At 51.4% G+C, this 18,796-nt stretch overlaps 9 protein-coding genes across 9 annotated transcripts; 3 read left to right on the top strand and 6 right to left on the bottom strand.

Moving 5' to 3' along the window:
- Positions 1 to 146: 146 nt before the first annotated feature.
- On the top strand, positions 147 to 980 carry AA0111_g8165 (hypothetical protein; the record flags this gene model as incomplete). The annotated part of the gene is made up of 2 exons (XM_028654582.1): positions 147 to 316; positions 395 to 980. 2 exons carry the CDS (start codon positions 147 to 149, stop codon positions 978 to 980), a joined length of 756 nt encoding a protein of 251 aa, XP_028504174.1.
- Positions 981 to 1,040: 60 nt separating this feature from the next.
- On the bottom strand, positions 1,041 to 3,969 carry AA0111_g8164 (hypothetical protein; the record flags this gene model as incomplete). The annotated part of the gene is made up of 7 exons (XM_028654581.1): positions 1,041 to 1,725; positions 1,774 to 2,148; positions 2,198 to 2,322; positions 2,368 to 2,502; positions 2,563 to 2,989; positions 3,036 to 3,768; positions 3,822 to 3,969. The coding sequence occupies 7 exons, from the start codon at positions 3,967 to 3,969 to the stop codon at positions 1,041 to 1,043; spliced, it is 2,628 nt and encodes an 875-aa protein (XP_028504175.1).
- Positions 3,970 to 4,443: 474 nt separating this feature from the next.
- On the bottom strand, positions 4,444 to 5,619 carry AA0111_g8163 (hypothetical protein; the record flags this gene model as incomplete). Its single annotated transcript, XM_028654580.1, has 1 exon — positions 4,444 to 5,619. One exon carries the CDS (start codon positions 5,617 to 5,619, stop codon positions 4,444 to 4,446), a length of 1,176 nt encoding a protein of 391 aa, XP_028504172.1.
- Positions 5,620 to 6,096: 477 nt separating this feature from the next.
- AA0111_g8162 (hypothetical protein) lies at positions 6,097 to 7,214 on the top strand (the record flags this gene model as incomplete). The annotated part of the gene is made up of 3 exons (XM_028654579.1): positions 6,097 to 6,299; positions 6,348 to 6,560; positions 6,608 to 7,214. The coding sequence occupies 3 exons, from the start codon at positions 6,097 to 6,099 to the stop codon at positions 7,212 to 7,214; spliced, it is 1,023 nt and encodes a 340-aa protein (XP_028504173.1).
- Positions 7,215 to 7,978: 764 nt separating this feature from the next.
- AA0111_g8161 (hypothetical protein) lies at positions 7,979 to 9,806 on the bottom strand (the record flags this gene model as incomplete). The annotated part of the gene is made up of 4 exons (XM_028654578.1): positions 7,979 to 9,079; positions 9,131 to 9,369; positions 9,420 to 9,566; positions 9,626 to 9,806. The coding sequence occupies 4 exons, from the start codon at positions 9,804 to 9,806 to the stop codon at positions 7,979 to 7,981; spliced, it is 1,668 nt and encodes a 555-aa protein (XP_028504170.1).
- Positions 9,807 to 10,592: 786 nt separating this feature from the next.
- Positions 10,593 to 12,431, bottom strand: AA0111_g8160 (hypothetical protein; the record flags this gene model as incomplete). Its single annotated transcript, XM_028654577.1, has 2 exons — positions 10,593 to 11,927; positions 11,979 to 12,431. The coding sequence occupies 2 exons, from the start codon at positions 12,429 to 12,431 to the stop codon at positions 10,593 to 10,595; spliced, it is 1,788 nt and encodes a 595-aa protein (XP_028504171.1).
- A 478-nt stretch (positions 12,432 to 12,909) lies between these two features.
- AA0111_g8159 (hypothetical protein) lies at positions 12,910 to 14,028 on the top strand (the record flags this gene model as incomplete). Its single annotated transcript, XM_028654575.1, has 3 exons — positions 12,910 to 13,208; positions 13,259 to 13,681; positions 13,740 to 14,028. The coding sequence occupies 3 exons, from the start codon at positions 12,910 to 12,912 to the stop codon at positions 14,026 to 14,028; spliced, it is 1,011 nt and encodes a 336-aa protein (XP_028504098.1).
- Positions 14,029 to 14,213: 185 nt separating this feature from the next.
- AA0111_g8158 (hypothetical protein) lies at positions 14,214 to 15,529 on the bottom strand (the record flags this gene model as incomplete). The annotated part of the gene is made up of 3 exons (XM_028654574.1): positions 14,214 to 15,007; positions 15,065 to 15,430; positions 15,487 to 15,529. 3 exons carry the CDS (start codon positions 15,527 to 15,529, stop codon positions 14,214 to 14,216), a joined length of 1,203 nt encoding a protein of 400 aa, XP_028504097.1.
- Positions 15,530 to 16,284: 755 nt separating this feature from the next.
- AA0111_g8157 (hypothetical protein) lies at positions 16,285 to 18,130 on the bottom strand (the record flags this gene model as incomplete). Its single annotated transcript, XM_028654573.1, has 3 exons — positions 16,285 to 17,451; positions 17,505 to 17,596; positions 17,647 to 18,130. The coding sequence occupies 3 exons, from the start codon at positions 18,128 to 18,130 to the stop codon at positions 16,285 to 16,287; spliced, it is 1,743 nt and encodes a 580-aa protein (XP_028504096.1).
- Between the last annotated feature and the right edge of the window lie 666 nt (positions 18,131 to 18,796).

Here is an 18,796-nt window from a genome sequence, read left to right as displayed (position 1 = left end):
GGCTGGGGCCACCCGCAGTCAACCTGCAACATCAGGCCGCCACTCATCTCCATATTCTGCACCGACTGAAGGTCTCTTTTTGCATACAAGTAAACAGCACGCATCAGTCATCTACATTAGCGAATCGATCCAGACTAGCGCTCAAAATGGCTGCGCAGGTAGAGCCAGAAATCGCTCTATACGACCTAGCATGCACCAAAGGTGTCTGTTTCTCGCCCGCGGTATGGCGCGTTCGTCTCATGCTCAACTACAAGCGCATTCCATACAAGACGATCTTTATTGAGTTTCCAGATATCGAACCGACACTTAAAGGACTGTGAGTCTGCTTCCCGTCGCCCCGTCTGCTTGGTTCCAAGGGTACGCTCTAAGAGGTCCTCTAACAACATTACCTTAGCGGCATCCACCTCGCCGAGTCCTCTACGGGTTCCAAGTACACAGTCCCAGCCATCTACCACATCCCGACGAACACGTACACCATGGATTCGACCCTTATTGCCCAATTTCTGGAAGCAACCTATCCAGATCGACCAATTTCCTTGACCTCCGAGCTTGGCCGCGAGATCGAATCCAAATCACGTACGGTGATAGGTCCTATATTCCGCGACTCAGTCATGCCACATGAGGTGAAAATCCTGTCACCTCGATCGCAGGAGTACTTCCGACGAACGCGTGAAGCTGCTTTCGGATGCAAGCTTGAGGAGCTGCTGTATAGCGAGAAGGAAGAGTCGGCGTGGCGCGAGGTTGAAGACGATATACGCGCCGTTGAGCAGTTGCTCCTAACAAACGAGAAAGAAGGGCAGTTTGTACTGGGAGCGAGGCCGAGTGCGACAGACTTCTTCCTTGCTGGGTCATTGCATGCGGCGAGGATGGTTGATGAAAGTGTTTTCGCGAGAATCGCGAAGTATCCTGGGTATAGGAAGATCTATGAGGCATGTGTACCATATATGAAGGGTCAGGAGGTGCCGGATATCACGGATTAGCCGTGTATGTCGCCAATGTTCACTCAGTAGTAAGACTTCCATCATAAGTGCCAAGTTCTCTCATCGAAGGCCTCCAAGCTCCTCCATAAGTCCGCACAACGCGCGCACAAGAGGCGGCCCAGTTTCGCGGTCCACATCAGGGTGTGTTGTGTCAAGAAGCCTGACGCCGACCTTCATGACCTGTGAAGGGTACTTGAGGTTACAGATTTCGGGCCGATCAGCCATTCCAGACTCCGATGCTACTGGTTGGTGTGTAGAGATGATACGAAGGCACGGTATGCCACTGTTCATAAGAACAAAGGAATTGATAGAAGTCTGCTTTTCCGATGCAGCATCGTCGAGGTAGATGACCTTGCCCAGAATCGAACTTGATTGAGCACGCATCGGCGTTGTGGTACCAGTCTTCTTCGCTCGGTCTCGCACCATCATGCTGTAAGTCCAAAGAACCATGATGGCATGATACAGCATGAAAGAATCAGGACCACGGATCTGGTATGGCGGAATATGTCGAGCGGCTCGTACTACCTGTCCAGCATGACAAATCGCGATCCTAGCTTCCTTAGTTTGGCTCCAGGGTGAGAGGTGAGTGTACGCGCTATTGGCAGCGCTTTCGCCACATTTGCCTGCAAACCGCGTGATCAGATCGAGATTGACATGCAGATACATCTGCAAGAATTGATGGAATAGACAGGTAACAGCCGGAGAGTTGCTAGGCAGGACGTCTTCACGTTGCAAGTAATGGTATCTACCGGGTAGCATCAGCATTATTAGCTATGCGAGGACTTGTACTCACAGTTTCTCCTGACGTGATCGAGCCCAGAGCTGTGAAGAGGGATCACTGCTCTCGTGCATCAGCGTAGACTGCTGTGCATACTCCCAGGTCTGAGCAGCAATGCCATGAAGGTAGGAAGAACGAGCAACTTGCGCATCAATATCCGCAGGAAGGCAGAGTATGGCGGCTTCGTCTTTAAGAAGCGTTTGAAGTGAGGGACGGCTAGCGACGATATCCATCTCGAGGTAGCGTATTCGCCATATCTCTGCTGAAGGTGCTAACCAAAGCGTTTTCGACGCAGGCAATATAAGCGTAAGTTCAGCATAAGTGATCAGCGGCGGGCGGTGCTTAGCCATGGTCATGTGAATATCGTGCTCGAATAGGTGATACACCAACCTGTCTGAATTAAATACCGAGCAGACAGGGTGTGATACGTTTGCGGTACCTCTTGTATGATTCTTGCTCCACCCATCGCTTCCATTTCGTCTGTAGTTCCTCGTCGCTATCCTTGGCAGATGGTTTAATTGCGGGATAGCGGATGTGATCAAATCTGCCAGCACGCCGCAGTGCCTACATAGTCAGTCCTTGTTACACGATACCTTTGGAGCGTCTCACCGTGACAAGAGACTGCAAACTGCTCTCAGCAATTTCCATCTTCCTTCTATACCCACAGAATGCTCCGATGTCAAGCCATAGCATCGAAGCTTGGAGATACTCCAAATCGCGGATCACGCTGTTGTCGTTCTCAGACTGAGCGCATATCAGATTCTGCCGGTTATAACATCAGATCTGGTTCTTTGTTTTACTCACCAACCTGTTCAACGCGACCCTAACAATCTCTTGTAACGCCAGGCCTGTTCTGCTGACCGATAGTACGCCGAAACATACACACCCAGCCGCCACCAAAGCAGTGAGATATTCCGGACGGGCGGTTTCGCTCTCGAAGGTATATGGATGGATCCATGCATCGGTCTCTGTTCTTTTCGCAATCCCGACCTTGATCAGCTTGTCGACGCACTCTGGCGAAGGAAAAGATGGAATCGTGATCTGGCTTTGTGCAGTCTTCGAGACTAATTGGAAGATGCGATCACGGGCTGCTGATGATAACTGATCTGGAATCACAACGTTGGATGCATACGGCATATGTGGTGACGAAGCAAGATCCATGTTGCGCTCATCCAAAGCGATATTTTCGTGCTCGCTGAAAGCGTGCTGGTTACGCTCGGGAATCCAGAACCTAACGCGAGTCAGCACCGATCGGATTATCGGTCAGTGTAGTTTACCAGGCAGACTGTTTGAAGACTGCATGGCGTCTTCTTGCGGAATCACTATCGATCTTCTCAAGAGAAACATCTGTATCAGCCGGCGGCGTTGCTGGAGGCAGAGAAGTCACCGGCGACACCGGCGCTTCTAGCATTTGACTGACAGTCGGAGTGAAGTCGTTGCCAAAGATGTCGACTTGACCAAGCCAGTCGGTCTCAGGCATCCAAGCCGTCAGATCTGGAGGCGCTTGCATGTAGTCGATGCCCATGAAGTCCGGTGCTGGAACCATGATCTGCTCGAAGAAAGCAGGGATGGTATGCTGGGTATAGCTAGTGGTGTTGTAGAGATCGAGTAGAGCTTGTGCTTCAGTACTTGCCTCATTGAGGTACACGCCATTCAACTGTATGTCATCGTCAAATCCGTTTGGGTTGCTTTGATCATCCGCAGGTGTTGCGAAAACTTGCGGTGGTTGTTCACTCGTAGTTGACTGAGTGAATGATGATGTATCGGAAAACTTTGTCACGCATGATAGGCCCTTCTTTTGGCACCGCTTGCAGGGCCTGCCGTTGTCGCATTTGACTTTTGATAGTACGCACGAGTTGCAGGCTTTTGTAGCACGTTCTGCTACACGGTTTGGGCCAACAAGTCCATCTTTAGCATTCTTCGTATGCGTTGCTTGATGCCTCAGCAATAAGTCTCTCCGGTTGAACGCCGCAGGACACTCCTCGCACTGGAAAGATCTTTCATTGCGATCTGCGCAGGATTAGAAGAGTGCTGAGTAACGGTTAACAGGGAACAGTACTCACGTGAGTCCAGGTGTCGGTTCAAGTGGTCGGCACGTTCATATGTCCGGTGGCAGACTTGACACTGAAGCGCACCAATTGAGGCATCGGAAGTCCGCTGACGCTTGGAGGGTCGCGCATTCGTTGGTGTCACCGCCATATCGACAGACATTATGATCTAAAGGCTGAAGAACGGAAATGTGGGAGAGGAGCAGGTAGTTCAAAGCGCACCGCGTTCTCGGGTTTCGGAAAGTGGGCACACCTACCCTTGCTCAGATGCGGGGTGCATCTGGGGAGTTACGGCAGTCGAACCGTCGGCACATTAATCGCCAAGCCTCCAATTCCCCCAGCAGTAACCATGATTCACGACTCAAACCTCAGCTATTAAAGCTTTTGGCATACGACTGTGATCGCAATAAATACATCGTTTGAGAAGGCATGGATTGGGTATCTTAAACACTCATGCTGACGGGAGTGTCTGACCAAGTCTAAGCTACTGCAGCTCTCTGGAGACCGACTGTTATTGCTGAAATCGAACGCTTTTGTTCCCAATCGTGTACCCCCCGATATGTGCAGTTGTACTCCATGAATTCATCAGGGCGCCTGTGTATGTTAGATCATGCAAATACTATGCGCCGGTTGATACTCACATTTTGATGACATTGCTACCCTTTTCCGTCGCAGGCTTTGCAGCCTCGCGACTGAATCGCTGTATCAAGCTCGCACGTTCATATCGACTCTTGAACACGTTTTCGAGGATGGAAGATACTTCGTCTTTGGTAGGCCTTTCAGCGATTCTATCGAAGAGCGCCCCTAAAGCTTCAGCGTCCTCAATAGTCTGGCTTGCGCCTTGACCTTGGGTGGGCAGCATAGCATGCGCTGCATCACCGATGAGAATCGTACGCCCAGAATGCCATGTATCTAGCGGATCCAAGTCGCGCAGCTGCCAAAGGCCTATACTGTCAGCATTACGAAGCATGTCCCTGGTCCAGCTGGGAAAGTCCTTGAATGTTTCCAACATCTTTGCTGAATCTCCTTTCGTCACCCATGACTGCGCTTTATCAGGATCTTCATTCATTTGCTCGTCCGGTGCTAGGCCGACAATGCTGTAGAGCTTTGCGTCGCGAGCGGGACCCATGATAAGCCGGCAGGAGTGTGCCATGATCATGGATGTGTAGGGCTGTTCTGGTTTGATGTTCGCAGAGAATTGCGGCGCACGTTCGTTGAGGACTGCAGTTGGTAGCATAAGGCGGTAGGCTGAGGACCCCGTGGGTTTGGGATGAATCTCTTTACCGAGAACAGAAGTACGCAGGGCACTATGAATGCCATCCGCGCCGATGACAAGATCTGCTTCCAGAGTTTCACCATTCTCAAGTATCACTTTGCCTTCTTCGCAGTCACAGCTGGACACTCGCACCGAGGTACGTAAAACCGCCGGCTGGCCATCCCGTTCGGTACTTGTGGCCTTCTCCCTGAGATAGGCATGAAGATCCTCACGGTGCCACAAAATGCGGTCTGCTCCATACTGTGTCTTGCTTCGTAGCAGTATCTCGTTCACCATCTTGCCATCGACGCTATAGATCCTGAACCCGTGGTCGATTGTACCATTAGAGTCCTCGAGTAAGGCTTCTAGCCCCCATGACTGCTGTAAGATCCTCGTGGCGTTTGGTTGGAGCGAGATTGTAGCGCCAATCTCTGTGCTGAGTCGAGATTGTTCCAGGATCGTGATCTGGCGATCGTATTTCCGTAAGGCTATGGCAGCTGCCAATCCTGCGATCCCACCACCCACGATAATGATTCGGAATGGTATTGGTAATGACATCTCGAGCGTCTCCTATGTCGGAAGTGTGATGATAGAGAGTGATGATAGAGAGTGATGATAGAGAGTGATGAAAGGTCGTGATATCAGATTGAAGACGAGTAAGACATGCTGATGGCGAATACTGAGCAGGTGGGTAACTAATAATCGACAACTACTAGCTGCGCAAGCGCGCGAACCTGCTAGACTTGGTGCGTATCCTCCACTTTACGAACTGCTCTATTATTATCCCCGCATTCTGAATTCGGTTTCACACATGTCGGATATCACACCGTTATTGTTGTCGTCGTCGCCAGGGTTCGGAGATGTGGGCTTGAACAGGCTCGGCCCGTGTGGGCGACGTCGAAGGCTGTACGGCGCACGCTGGTTAAACCTTGTTCGAGAAAATGTTGAATATGACCTCTGAAGCAACCTCCACTCTTCACAAATCAGATCTTATCCAATCTGTCAAGCAGCCTCGAAACCGACATATCCAACAATATGATCTCGACCACGACGAAGACGGCGCCCGTAACGCTGAAGGCTGTCGAAGATCAGCGCATGAGAGTGGACGGCTCTGATGCGACATTCGGCGACTGGAGGGATGATTTAGCCAGAGACGGCTATGCAGTCATCAAGTGTGCGATTCCGAGAGAGAGGGCGGACAAGTATGCAGACCAGATGTACAGCTGGTTGGAAGGATTGTAAGCATAGAAACCAACTTAGTGTCGCAAACCACTTACATTGCCCAGCAACCTCGGCTTTGACCGTAATGACATGTCAACAGTTCACAAAGACAAGCTACCTTTGATCACCGAGAAAGGCATGTGCCTGCAGTATGCTGTCACGCACGAAGACTTTGCTTGGTCCATTCGAGGAGAGCCTGGCGTTGTCGGAGCCTTCGAAAAGGTCTACGATAACAAGGATTTGATTGTGTCGTTCGATGCGATCAACTTTACCTTGCCGTACGTAAGGTGCATGCATCTCTCGAACAAGCTGACAGTTATTCCAGTCGCTCTGATATTGCACCAAACAAGCCATGGCCTCATCAAGACCAGGACCCCGCGAAGCCCGGTTTCAGATGCTTGCAAGGCTTGGTGAACCTACTTCCCAATGGGCCGGATGATGGCGGTCTGATCGTGTGTCCTGGCGGACATCTGCTTTCCGACGAATTCCACAGGGACATGGCCGATGAGGAACGTATCCCAGCGTGGACACCAGAATGGTATGGCTTCACCGAGAACGGTATGAAGTGGCTCGAGAACAAGGGTCTGAAGTGGTTGAAGGTGTGCGCAGACCCCGGCGATCTGCTCGTATGGGACTCTCGTACCCCCCACTACAACCTGAGCTCGAAGACGAACCAGCCCAGATTTGCAGTTTACACTTGCTACATGCCTGTCGAAGATGCGACCCAAGAGGATTTGCGAAGGAAGAAGGACGCATATGAGCGCTGGGTGGGAACAACCCACTGGCCCAACGCTAGGCACACAGGCTCGAATGTCGCGAAAAGAGAGGGAGTAGATGACCCACACAACCGCTTTGAGCCGGTCAACAAGCCGGTCATGGATGAGAGGACATTCAAGCTGACAGGTATTCCGTACATCAAGGCCGATGCCTAAGCATGGCGAGATCGGTGGGTAGATGATGTCGAAGCTCCTCCGAGGTGAGTAAGTGGTGAAAGAGCAGGCTCGCGCGTCATTGGCACGTCACGCTAGTCTAGATTGGGACATTTCTCTTGTTCACGAAAATGAAAAACAATGACATCAATAAACTATCCTCCTTGACATTCATGCGTCAACGCAACCACGGATGTGAAGGCCGGCCCACCACCAGATGGGCGCACTGAACTACCCCAAATCAGATGCTCACCACCTCCTTTAGTGTGCTGGCATCCAAAGAACTTCACTTTGATGCTCATAGACTGACCCGCCGACGCGTCTGAGCGTTACGCTTGTTAGGATCCGTCAGCAACGATAGCGGACACCGACATTGCCATATGTACATGGCCACATTCTCCATCAAAAGGCATCATAAAAGCGGGTCCGACAGGCTACCAACGGAGGACCACCGCAAGGGATCATAACCTGTCAATGCTAATTCCACTTCGCAAGCATAACTGTATAATCAACTTGTTTGGATAAGAAGCGTCATGTCGAGTTGATCGCAGCAAAAATCTTCACACGGCTGAGATTACAACGATCTGACTACAAGCGATGTTTACATTCAGGACCTGCAAAGACTAGACTACGACAACACTTCTCCAGCCATGCGAAAGCATCAGTACCACAACGTCACCGCAACGCAAATCTACCACGAACACCTCTGACTGACGTCCACGCGAATATTCGACCATAATGCCGCGAATACGGAGTAGATTGTCTTCTTAGCGCGACATCGAAGGATGGCCTGATGCCTTCTTCATCGCCCACTTGCCGGTATATGCCCTAATCTTCTTACCATACAGGAAGACTGGGATACCCAGCAGGCCGAAAATCGCAGTCAATCCAGCGTATGTTCCAAAGGCTCCGTCGTACCCATCCGTCTCGATGAACTTGGCGACACCATAACTGGTACCGAAAGAGACAAAACCTCGTAGAGCTGTGATAACAACAAGAATAGGCCCTGCACGTGCCGGGTAAGAGTCAAGGAGGTACGTGATCGCGGCGATATTTGCGCCCACGAATGCGAAGTAGTACGCTGCGTTGGCGAAGACGTAGACGAACCAGTGGTAGTCTCCTGGATGTTCCGCTGCCACACCATACAAAGTGGCAGCAAGGCACCCACATAGCAAAGGGATCCAAAGCAGTAGTAGACGATTCTCGGGCTCGTGTACACCACCATTGCGCCTTGCTCGCCACTTGATTATGGCATCGCTGCCATTACCGAGCAGTGGCAATGCCACGAAGGCGACCACGATCTGACCAGCATTGACATATGAGACAGCATTGTCAGACCAGTTATATGGTGGCGCATGTACGATGGTGCCGTAAGTCGTTCCAATGGCGATGTTGACACCAATAGTAAGACCATTCAAGCAGAAGGCCCAGAGCACGTTAGGGAACAACATGACTTGGAAAGTGTTGACGAAGCCATAAACACCTTCCGTCCATTCCGGCTCATTGACGAAGAGGCGCATGTCCGACCACGTGGTACGAGGAAGGAATTTTGTGAAGTCCAGCGGGGGCCTTTCGGATAGTTTAGCTGGCAGTGGTGCAGTCGCTCTAGATCCCTCTAGCTCGCCTCCTTCTTCTGCGGAAAACTGACCGTAAGCAGTCATAGGTCGATCGTACTTGCTCTCGGGAACCCAGAAAATCGAGGCGACGAACGTGGCTCCGCAAAGTCCGGAACCAAGGTAATACCAGTTAGATGGACCAACAGCTCCAGCAATTGGCGACGCGCAGATGATATACACAGCCGATAATACTGTTTGTACAGCGGACTGCCACATCAAGAAGGTACTGCGCTCGTGAACAAAGTGGATTTCCTGCATCTTCGTTAGGCACCTGTCCTGGTGTTCTAAATCAGATGTCCTTACCTGAATCATCATCGGAACCAATGCCTCGCTCTGACCGGCAGCGAACCCGAGTAGCATCCTGGCCCCAAGGTGTTCGTTGTAGCTTTTGGCATTTGCAGCCCAGACAGAGGCTGCGATGAGGAGAAGTAGCGAAAAAAGGTAGACAGGGCGTCTTCCGATCGCCAGAGCCAGCGGCATACAAACGAGGTTTCCCACGCCCATGAACATTGACGGGTACGTCATAAGCGCCGTTATGTCCGCTACAAATCTGGTCAATACAGTTCAGACACGAAATCTGGGGATCACTGACCATAAGTAGCCCCAGCCGCGGCATAGATAGGAATATACCAGGTTAGAAGACCACCGAAACCCGAAACCAGTGCAAGACCCAGACTGGAGAAGATGGACACCAGCACGATGAAGAGAATTTTGCGAAACTTGGACAGATTTAATGGATCTGATAAGAGAGGTTAGTACGAATGCCACCCGCAAGATTAAGTGTCGCGGAGGACAAACCTCGAGGATCAGCGCTGGGGGCTGGAATCAAGAAAATCTCGTCGAGATTGGTCATGGTCACCGTTCCCATCGCCGCCGGCTCCACGATGGGCTTCGCAAAGCCTGTCTCGCCATCTGAAACGACTTCATACCTTTCGACTTTGGTCTCCATGGCCTTGGGGTCTTTGATGTCGTCGAGCATCTTTGCGAAGGCAAACGAAGTACTTGCGATGTAACAAGGTGAGAAAAAGAAGGTTGTTGATGAAGATGTAAACCCGCTCGTCCAAACCTGAAGAGCACAAAGGGACAACAGCGTCGAGATGCAGACGGATGATATGCGCACACAGCTGGTTATATGTTGATATGAACTTCGGCTCCTCTTCTTGGAGGTTTCCCTGCTTGGTGCGTGGCACTCCTTCTTGTCGTTTAGCTCGCCTTCAGACTCGCACCACGGCCGATGAAATCGTCGGCGTTTCCAAGCCTTGGTCTGGAAATCAATACCGGCTTCACATCCCCGCTCAGCTGAACTCCACTTCACGAGCGTTACGCGGCACAGCTCCTGTGCAAAGGCTCATCTGGGGTTGCTTAGATGACCTGTGGGGAAATCCGGGGTAGCGCGTGTGTCGGAGAGTGGGCTAGCTCGCGGAAGGAGGGCCATCTCCAACCAATCAGTACGATGCAATTCCCAACCACCCTTGGCTGACTTCAGCTTCTGCAACCGCAGTTACCGACTTTGTTGACAAGGACGTGCACCCGTTTTCACAGCCTTTGCGATGTCGCAAGTGAATACTCTATCCTGACAGCCATGCTTGGTAGCTCGACTGCTACGTCAATGCCCAAGCCGGATCACCAACACCACACTGTCATCTATGTTTTCGTTCCTGAAGGCAGGTTTTACATCCTTAGATCACGACATGGCATACACTCACAGATGCGACGTAGATTGGAATAGCCCGTTGTATGCTGACCTCATTAAAGCTATATATAGCTACAAAGGGGCAAAAGGCAGTATAACCCTGCTTGGCGTCTCTGATCCGACATGTATTCTATGTTCTCCTTTGTTCTTCTCATGATCTGGTCGGGGTTGCGAGAAAGCCGTGTACTCCGCGATACTGGGAAAAGTTCCAGAAACTTGAACGCTCAAAGACTCGCCTTCGCCAAAATCCACACCCATCGACCAAATGCCTATCTCCAGCTTCACGACCTCTCCGGGAGTCATCTTTTCCTCTTTATCGTGCGGGTGGAATGGAAACTGTTCATGGATGCTTCGCGCTGGGTCGAATGCACGATGGCTGGCACGCAACACCCCTACACTACCCAGGTGCAAGTTCAAGCTTGCTCGCTCCTTCTCGGGGATATCCTCGATGCTCTTGTAGGTTGAAGGTATCGCTGAGAAAGGGAAGCAGAGATGCATAAGCAGCTTTCCGTCCTTGTCTCGCTTGCGAAGGATGACGAACACATTCATGTCGTTATGAGAAGGTGCTGACATGTACAGAACAGCCTTCGGCAGACCAATCAACCGCGACTTTTGTCTGAACTTATACGTGAATTCAGCGATCGATTTCGGGTTTTCCGAGTTGTAGCTGACGATCTCTGTCTTGGAAGGAGTTTGCTCGGCCAGACCAGCGCCGGATAGGTAGAACTCCTTGTATTGCGTATCCGGTATAGGGAAGTCTGAGAATTCGATGCCATCAATGGCTTCTCGGTCACCAAACTGGAGCGCCGACCATCGCACTCTCGCCATCTTCTCCCAGTCGTTGTCAACACCCCGGAGATACTTGTCGAAGTATTTATGCAATTCCTTGTCCGCATGAGGGTCGCAGTATAATTCGAACCATTCCTGGTGTGAGCTCCATCGGATCCACTTCTTGTCATGAGGCACCTCAAGCCATCCTCGTACGGCTCCCATGGTATGTATACTAGAGAAGTCACTTCCGCTAATGAATACGGGTACTTCGATCTTCGTCATATCAGGCCGCTTATCGCTCCAATACGCGTTCGAGACAGGTGACCGTCGGTACATCTCAGCGAAGTCCTCGATGCCGCCGCCAGGGTTGTTCGTCTTGATGATGAAGTGGGTAATGAGGTCGAAGTTCGACATTGTGAAAACGCCACCTCGGCAGAATTGTTCGCGGTAAATGTCGCCGGATCCCTCCCAAGGTGCGATAGCGGCGAGATGGGGTGGGCGCAGAGATGCAACATGCCACTGGATGATAGCCAAAGCACTGTTGCCCGCCATGCCTACTTTTCCATTGCTCCATGGCATCGCCGCGATGGATTCAATCACGTCGTAGCAATCTTCTGCGTCTTGAGAACCCATGATCTGCCATGGTTAGCCAAGTCTAGATACGGGAAAACAAAAGAACAAACGTACTGGTATGGATCCATCGCTGTTGCTCGTACCGCGAGAGTCGACCGATATGATCGCATAGCCACGCGGACACCACACAACTGGGTCAAGTCCCTCGAACTTCTCCAGTCCGCTGAGTGCTTCATTTGGCACACAGCAATTCCAAATGCAGATTGGCAGCATGTGAAGAGCGGAGTATTTCTTTCCGTAACACGACCAGCTTACTACCGCCGGTAGTTTTTCGTCTTTTGGAACATTGGCAGGCCTGTAGATGTCGACGTAAAGACGACAGCCGTCTCTAACCACTATCTCAACATCGTGATCGATCTGAATGTCAGACTCAAGAGCACGAGCATTGTGTGGCTTTTCGCCTTTGCGGAGGACTTCGGTCTTGCCAGGTGTGAAGCCTTGGTAATTGTTCACACCCACCTCTGGCTTAGAGATGGGCTTGTAGGCTACTTGCATGGGAACTGGCATCTTGGAAGCTGAGGGTAATGAGAGGTATCAGGGAGGAAGAGAGAGGAAACTGAGTATCTACGGAGAAAGATCGTGACAGCTACTTGAACAACAAACAAATGCACCCCTCAACGCGACGCGTCGAGCGCACTTTGCAATGTAGCGGCGTCCACCTCGGCAAGTATCCGAAACGTCAACTGTCCCCGTCCCCCACATGTTCCGAGTCCCACAAATCCTGGATTGTGAACAACGCGGGGTATGGCGCCCACAGTTACCGATGCTGGTCGGCAACGCTGCACCGGCATATCCAAACAACGACTACCATTACGGGTGCAACATCATACGAACTTTGCTTCACGCTCTGGCATATAACACCAGTCGAGTGCAACCCAAAGTGTTTCTACCACACCTTCATTCCAATTCACACTTGCAAGTTGAAGACCTGAACACTATCATAAATACCACCTATAGCATACATCGCAGTTTTCCTCCCAATAAGATGGCACCTCACGCCGAAGAGCCAAAGCCAGATAGCGGCGTTGATCTCATCTCGCACGATGGCACAGTATATGGCGATTGGCGCGACGAATTCCACAAGAACGGCACAGCCATCATCAAAGGCGCTATCACACCCGAGCGTGCAGAATACTACAAGCAAAAGCAGATCGAGTGGCTTCAGTCGTTTGATCGTGGTTTCGATCCTAACGACGAGTCAACATGGACACAAGAACACCTTCCTGTGAGCTTCAAGGGTGGCATGTACTTTGCCTACTCTAGCACGCACGAGAAGTTCGTTTGGTAAGTCACATGTCTGGGAAGATGTTGTCATCATGCTAATGCAAGTCCAGGGAAGCTCGCACCGAGCCCAAAGTCATCGAGACCTTTGCTAAGCTCTGGGGCACCGAGGAGCTCCTCTGTTCATTCGACGGCATGAACATCACACTGCCGCGTCAGAAAGACCTCAAGTGGAGCCCGTGGCCACACTGCGATCAGTCGCCGCACCGCAAGGGCATGCAGTGTGTACAGGGTCTACTGAACTACCAACCAAACGGCTCGGAAGACGGAGGTCTGATTCTGATGAAGGGCAGCAGCAAGCTGTTTGACGATTTCTTCCGCGAACAAAGGGAACAGGACGCCCACGAGGATAAGCCTCCAGAGGAGGAGGACTTCAAGGATCTCTTCATCTTCAAGGAGGAGGATGTGAAGTGGTTCAAGGACCGTGGGTGCACACTGGAGAAGGTGAACCTTGATCCTGGTGACTTGGTGCTCTGGTAAGTTTCCCTAACATTGTCTCTTTCTTTCATGATCACTTGAGTTAACGTCGCACAGGGACTCTCGCACTATGCACTACGCCTGCTTCCCACAAGGTGAACGAATCCGTCACGTCCAGTATGTCTGCATGACGCCGGCCAAGTTTGCGAAGAAGGAGGATCGCGAGCTCAAGGCTGAGCTGTTCAAGACGTGGCAGGGTACGACACATTGGCCGCACTGCAATATCCGCAAGCAGGGCCCGCCAGAAAGGGATGGTAAGCCGGATCCGCAGAACAGGACGGAGCCGTTGGAGAAGCCCGTCATCACGGACAGGATCTTACAGTTGGCTGCTGTGAAGGCCTATTGAGAATCGTAGCGGACCATGTATATTGCGGCAATACGCATTTTCTTAACCTCCATGAATGCGTGTCCGTCTGTGGTTGCTCTTTTGAAACTGTCTGACCTCATGCATGCCTCTGGGCCGCAATGCTCTTTCATGTTTTTGCATTCTTCCGCTCCCTAGTCTAGCTAGGCTGGTAGTCGTTATTCAATCTATGGTATGATCTTCGCCTTCCTCATCCTATCAAACACAACTCCCCACGACTCCTTCGTCCCCCTCTCCTCCGTAAACCCCGTTCCGTACGTCTTGCTCATATCAAAGTGTCTGTCAAAGTCAAACTTAGTCATGAGCATTTGTTCGGCAATCTGCATGCCACGACCACCATCTACATGTCCACTTTGCAAGCCATACTTCCTCTCCATGGCCAGCCAGGTCTCCATGTTGTCTTCGATAAACTTGCGTATGTCGATGGGAGTGGGCGCAGGACCAGTGGCCTTGAGGCCGAAGTAGGAGCATAGTACAGGCCACTTCTCCTCCCAGTTCGAGGGTGTTTTTGAGTCGGCGATGTTAAATGCTTCTCCTTTATTCGGCTTGGCGGAGAGGGTCAGGTGGATAGTCTGACGAGCGATCATATCACTGCTGCTATCATTACTCAGCGCCTTCCAGACTCCTTCTGTGCCGGGAAACGGGCATTCCGCTCCTTCACCATAAAATTCCTTCCACAGCGCTAGATAAAGACCAACTGTCGTACCGAGCGAGTATGCGTTCTGGTTCGGAACATAGCCGACTATGATATCTGGACGAGTCTCAATCCAGCTCCACTTCTTGTCCTTGGCGTATTCGGCGATCCAATCGTTTTGTGCGTGGTAAAAGAGCATCTCGGCGTACGGGCTGGGTATACGGGGAAAGGTTTCTTTGAGTGGAGGTAGAGGAAGTTTAGGTCCGGTCGTGCCTGGGGGAGCGGTCTCGTCGTACCAAGGGAGCGCAGCGAGGAGGTGGACGCCATCTGATGTATGTTAGTTCCACAATGTCCGGTATCTTGAAAGGGCTGGTGAGGCCTTACAAACTTTTGTGCCAATTTGCAGCACGACATATTCCAGAGCCGGACATAGTTTATCCATGGCTTTCACTGCCTTGGAAAACATCTCCACGGCCTCTTCCATTTCCTTTTGTACATCTAGGCCCGCTTTGTATGCAAGGTAGTAGACGTGTGTCACCTCCTCAATTTGTGGTAGCTTCTCTGCCAGCTCCTTCTCAAGACTTTCTTGGCTATGGGAGAGTAGGTCAAGGCCGGATACCAGGTTGAGGCGCGAGTCCTCTGGCCATTGTGTTTGCAACGGGGAAAGCGGGCGGTTTGTCAGCGCATGGACGCGCTTCCAGGTGTCCTTCTTTGGGTAATCGGAAAGGATCTCATTGACGAAAGACCAGCCTATTGAACCAATATCAGCGTATGGCCCTATCACGATATCCCATGGTTTTACTGACCTGTCACGCCAGAAGCGCCAAACACAATAGCCGACTTTGACATTGTTGTAGGGAGAAAGCGATTGGGGCTTGAGGGAGGAACAAAGAGACAAGATTTCCATGCGTCGTCGTTCAGCCACAGAGGCTACATCTTGTCTCCTTGCATAGCGTACCAGTATGGAAGGTGGGGTTACCGTTGCGATAGTGGAGCCATGGAGTCTAGACAGTCGTATCCCTTTTACGGGACATTGTCCGGTCTACTCGCTGTGTGCTGAAGGTTCAGCTACTGGTGTTTAGACGTAGCGTTGGTGCTGCATATCGATTTTTCGGCGACCACTCCCGGCTGTAAAGATCATACGCGTTCTTTCTAGAGCCCCGCGTCGCATTGCGAAGTACACCCTGAGGGGACCGATTTTTTGACGGGCCGTCAGCTAGCAATCTGTCGTAGTGTTGCCGCAGAAAGCGCCCGAAAAATTAGCCGCGGCTTGGAGACAACCTAACCTCTTTCGGACGCGTCAGTTACTCATGGCTGGAGAAGCGCGAAATAGGAAGAATATCGGGTATTTGCATTATCTACTCGGCGCGTTACTATCCGGGCGTTGGAGGTTGAGGAGAGGGGAGGAAAAGCAAAGGATGGTGGTGAGACGATTGCGCGAGGACCATGACGTCGGCCACGCGATGAGGTCAAGCCTTACGCCCGAAGCGTCTGGCGAAGCCTCCAGCATCCATCTCTGATTCCGATACCCACACCATTGTGAAGCTCGAATGTAAAATTTTAGTGAAGCCATTCCATTAATTAAGCTATAGCCGATTCGATTTTCAGTGGAATTCGTTCTTGTCCGCGTACACGTCATTCTCAAGGAAGACCTCCACCTTGTCCGTCATCTTAGGCGTCAGATCTTCGCAATAGAAGATGCAAAGCAAGCCCACAATGCCGAAACTCAGACTGCTGAGTGCCACAACCTTCAGTGCGTGCGCGTAGCTCCATTGAAATGCCAAAGAAGCAGCGCCCAGAGCCTCGGCGGTCGTACCTGGCACTTCCGCGATAGCGGCAGCACCGAGAGGAAGAGCTGCAAGTAAAGCTTGCGCATTCTCCAACGACATGCCTGCCCTTATAGCTGCAGCGGGAACTGTAGCAGCAGCACGCGTGGTTTGCGTGTTAGTGAGAATCGTGGTGTAAATGGCTTGAGCAAGCGATCCTCCTGCATAACGAGCCATGCCCGCCAGGCCACCGGAGAAGCCAAGGTCCTGCTGCGGCACACCAAGTTGTGTAAACGCGATGGACTCATACTGCGCCCATCCGAAGAACGAAGCATTGATGCAGCAGAATGCGATCATCAAGCTTTGATTGAATGGAGTGACAAGACCCATCAAGGCGCCAAAGAGCACCATCCCAGTCCAAGTAGCGATCAGAGTCCACTTCCAGTGTCCTAGCACGTTGCCAAAAGCCATCAAACACAATGATCCAAATACGAGGCCGACATTTGGTGGTAGTGTGAGTAGCAGCTCTGTACTCCGAGACACATTCGGGCCCAGGTAAAAGACATTCACCATGGTCGGCCAGATGATATTGACAGAGTAGTAGAACATCGTTACGATGAATGCTACGATGAATGGCGCCGTGAATTCTCTTCCCTTGTGGCTCCGGAACAGATGCGGTGGACAGAGCTTGAACCTGGTGTTCGACAGCGTCTCCCAAACTCCGAAAGCGGCGATCAGGACCAGCCCAACTACCATAGGAGCTATGACAGTGACGTCTGAACTTGGCTTGTATGTGGTGTTTACGATGCCCACAAGCGTGAGGCAGATGCCTGGAACGATGAGCGCAGTGCCCACATAATCAAGGCCTCGGACTGCTTCGTCCCATGGGACTCCTTTGGGATGCTTCGGGGGCTTGTAGAACAAGAACAAGGATGTAAAGGACATAAGTTGGGCAATAAGGCCAGCCCAGTAAACCCATTGCCACGCATCAACATCGATAGCGTACTGTAAATCGATGGTCAGTCATTGTACGATGTCTCCTCAAGCTTGTCACTTACCCTCCCAACAATGGGGCCAATTATAACGATGAGGAAGACGAAACCATCCGAAAGACAGATACCGATGTGTCGAAACTTGTTTGGTAAGAGTTCTGCAAAGGTCAGACCGACTGGCACACACATGGCAGCCCAGGTCACTCACCGGGGATACTGCACATAGCCATCTGCGCAAAGCCGCCTCCAAAACCAGTTATCGCCAATCCCGCTGTGAAATGATCTGCTCCCTTCGCCGTCGCGGTGACGATAAACCCAACGCAACAACATGCATTGCCAAACAACAAGAACCACCTCCTCCCAAAAAGATCAGAGTTTGCTCCCGCTATCAGGAAGCCGATGGCGTTCGCTGTCGTGTACGCGGGTATATACCATGCGCTCGACGTGGGGTCACCGAACTGGACAGCGAGCCGAGACATCATAGCAGAGGTTGTAGGTACCGGCCAGAAGGAGAGACCAAACGTTGAAGACAAGACGAAGATGACGAACCATGTCTTTGGCGTTATAGTGGTGGCATTTGAAGAAACGAGCGTCTGTGGTGGTGTTGTTGTAACAGCTTCGATTTGCTCGACATCTGTCTTCTCTTTTGACGAACGGCGAGCATTGCCTTCGTGGGTGGCTATTATCACCATGATGATGTGGTGTCAGGATACACGCTTGAGACAGGTACGACAATGTATGATCAAGTAGGAAGATCGTCGCAAAGAGACCACTCACGGCTTGCATATATTCTCCATTAGGTTGTGCATGTGTGCAAGTCAAACGCGTTAAGCCACTACAGCCCCGACATCCAGGCTTCGACGTCCCCGCATCTCGGATACACAGAAGCACAGATAATCATTGTAGCCAACTTTTGCTATTGGCTGGAGCGCGCCATTGTTACCAGTAGATCGATGTACATCCTCATAATCCGGGGTAGTGGATGTGGAAGTGGGTATCCGGGGTTGGGTGCGGAGAAGATGAGCGCTGGGTCGTAGCGCTTGACCAGAAATGGGGACGAACGATCAAGGGGCGAGGATCGCCTTCGCCTGGAACAACGTTTCCGATCGAACTTTGCCATGTTGGTGAGCGTTTATCTCCCATACCCATAACTTTATCTTTCGCTAGCAAAGACAAGGATCAGTACACGTGCCAGAGCATGGCGCATCGTGTAGCCTATGCTAGTAAAGGAGAGACATGCAATCATTACTGAGCTGAAGAGGAGCTGAACTAGGCCGGAGACATTGACACCCAGATCACTACCAGTGGGTTCTCGGTTTACGCGACACGCACATTTATCGTCAGAACAACAGCAACAT

Source organism: Alternaria arborescens (genome assembly GCF_004154835.1).
Source record: "Alternaria arborescens strain FERA 675 chromosome Unknown contig_20, whole genome shotgun sequence".
NCBI classification, from domain to species: Eukaryota; Fungi; Ascomycota; class Dothideomycetes; order Pleosporales; family Pleosporaceae; genus Alternaria; species Alternaria arborescens.
The sequence above is the reverse complement of the archived record's forward strand: the minus strand, read 5'-3'. Positions and strand labels throughout refer to the sequence as shown.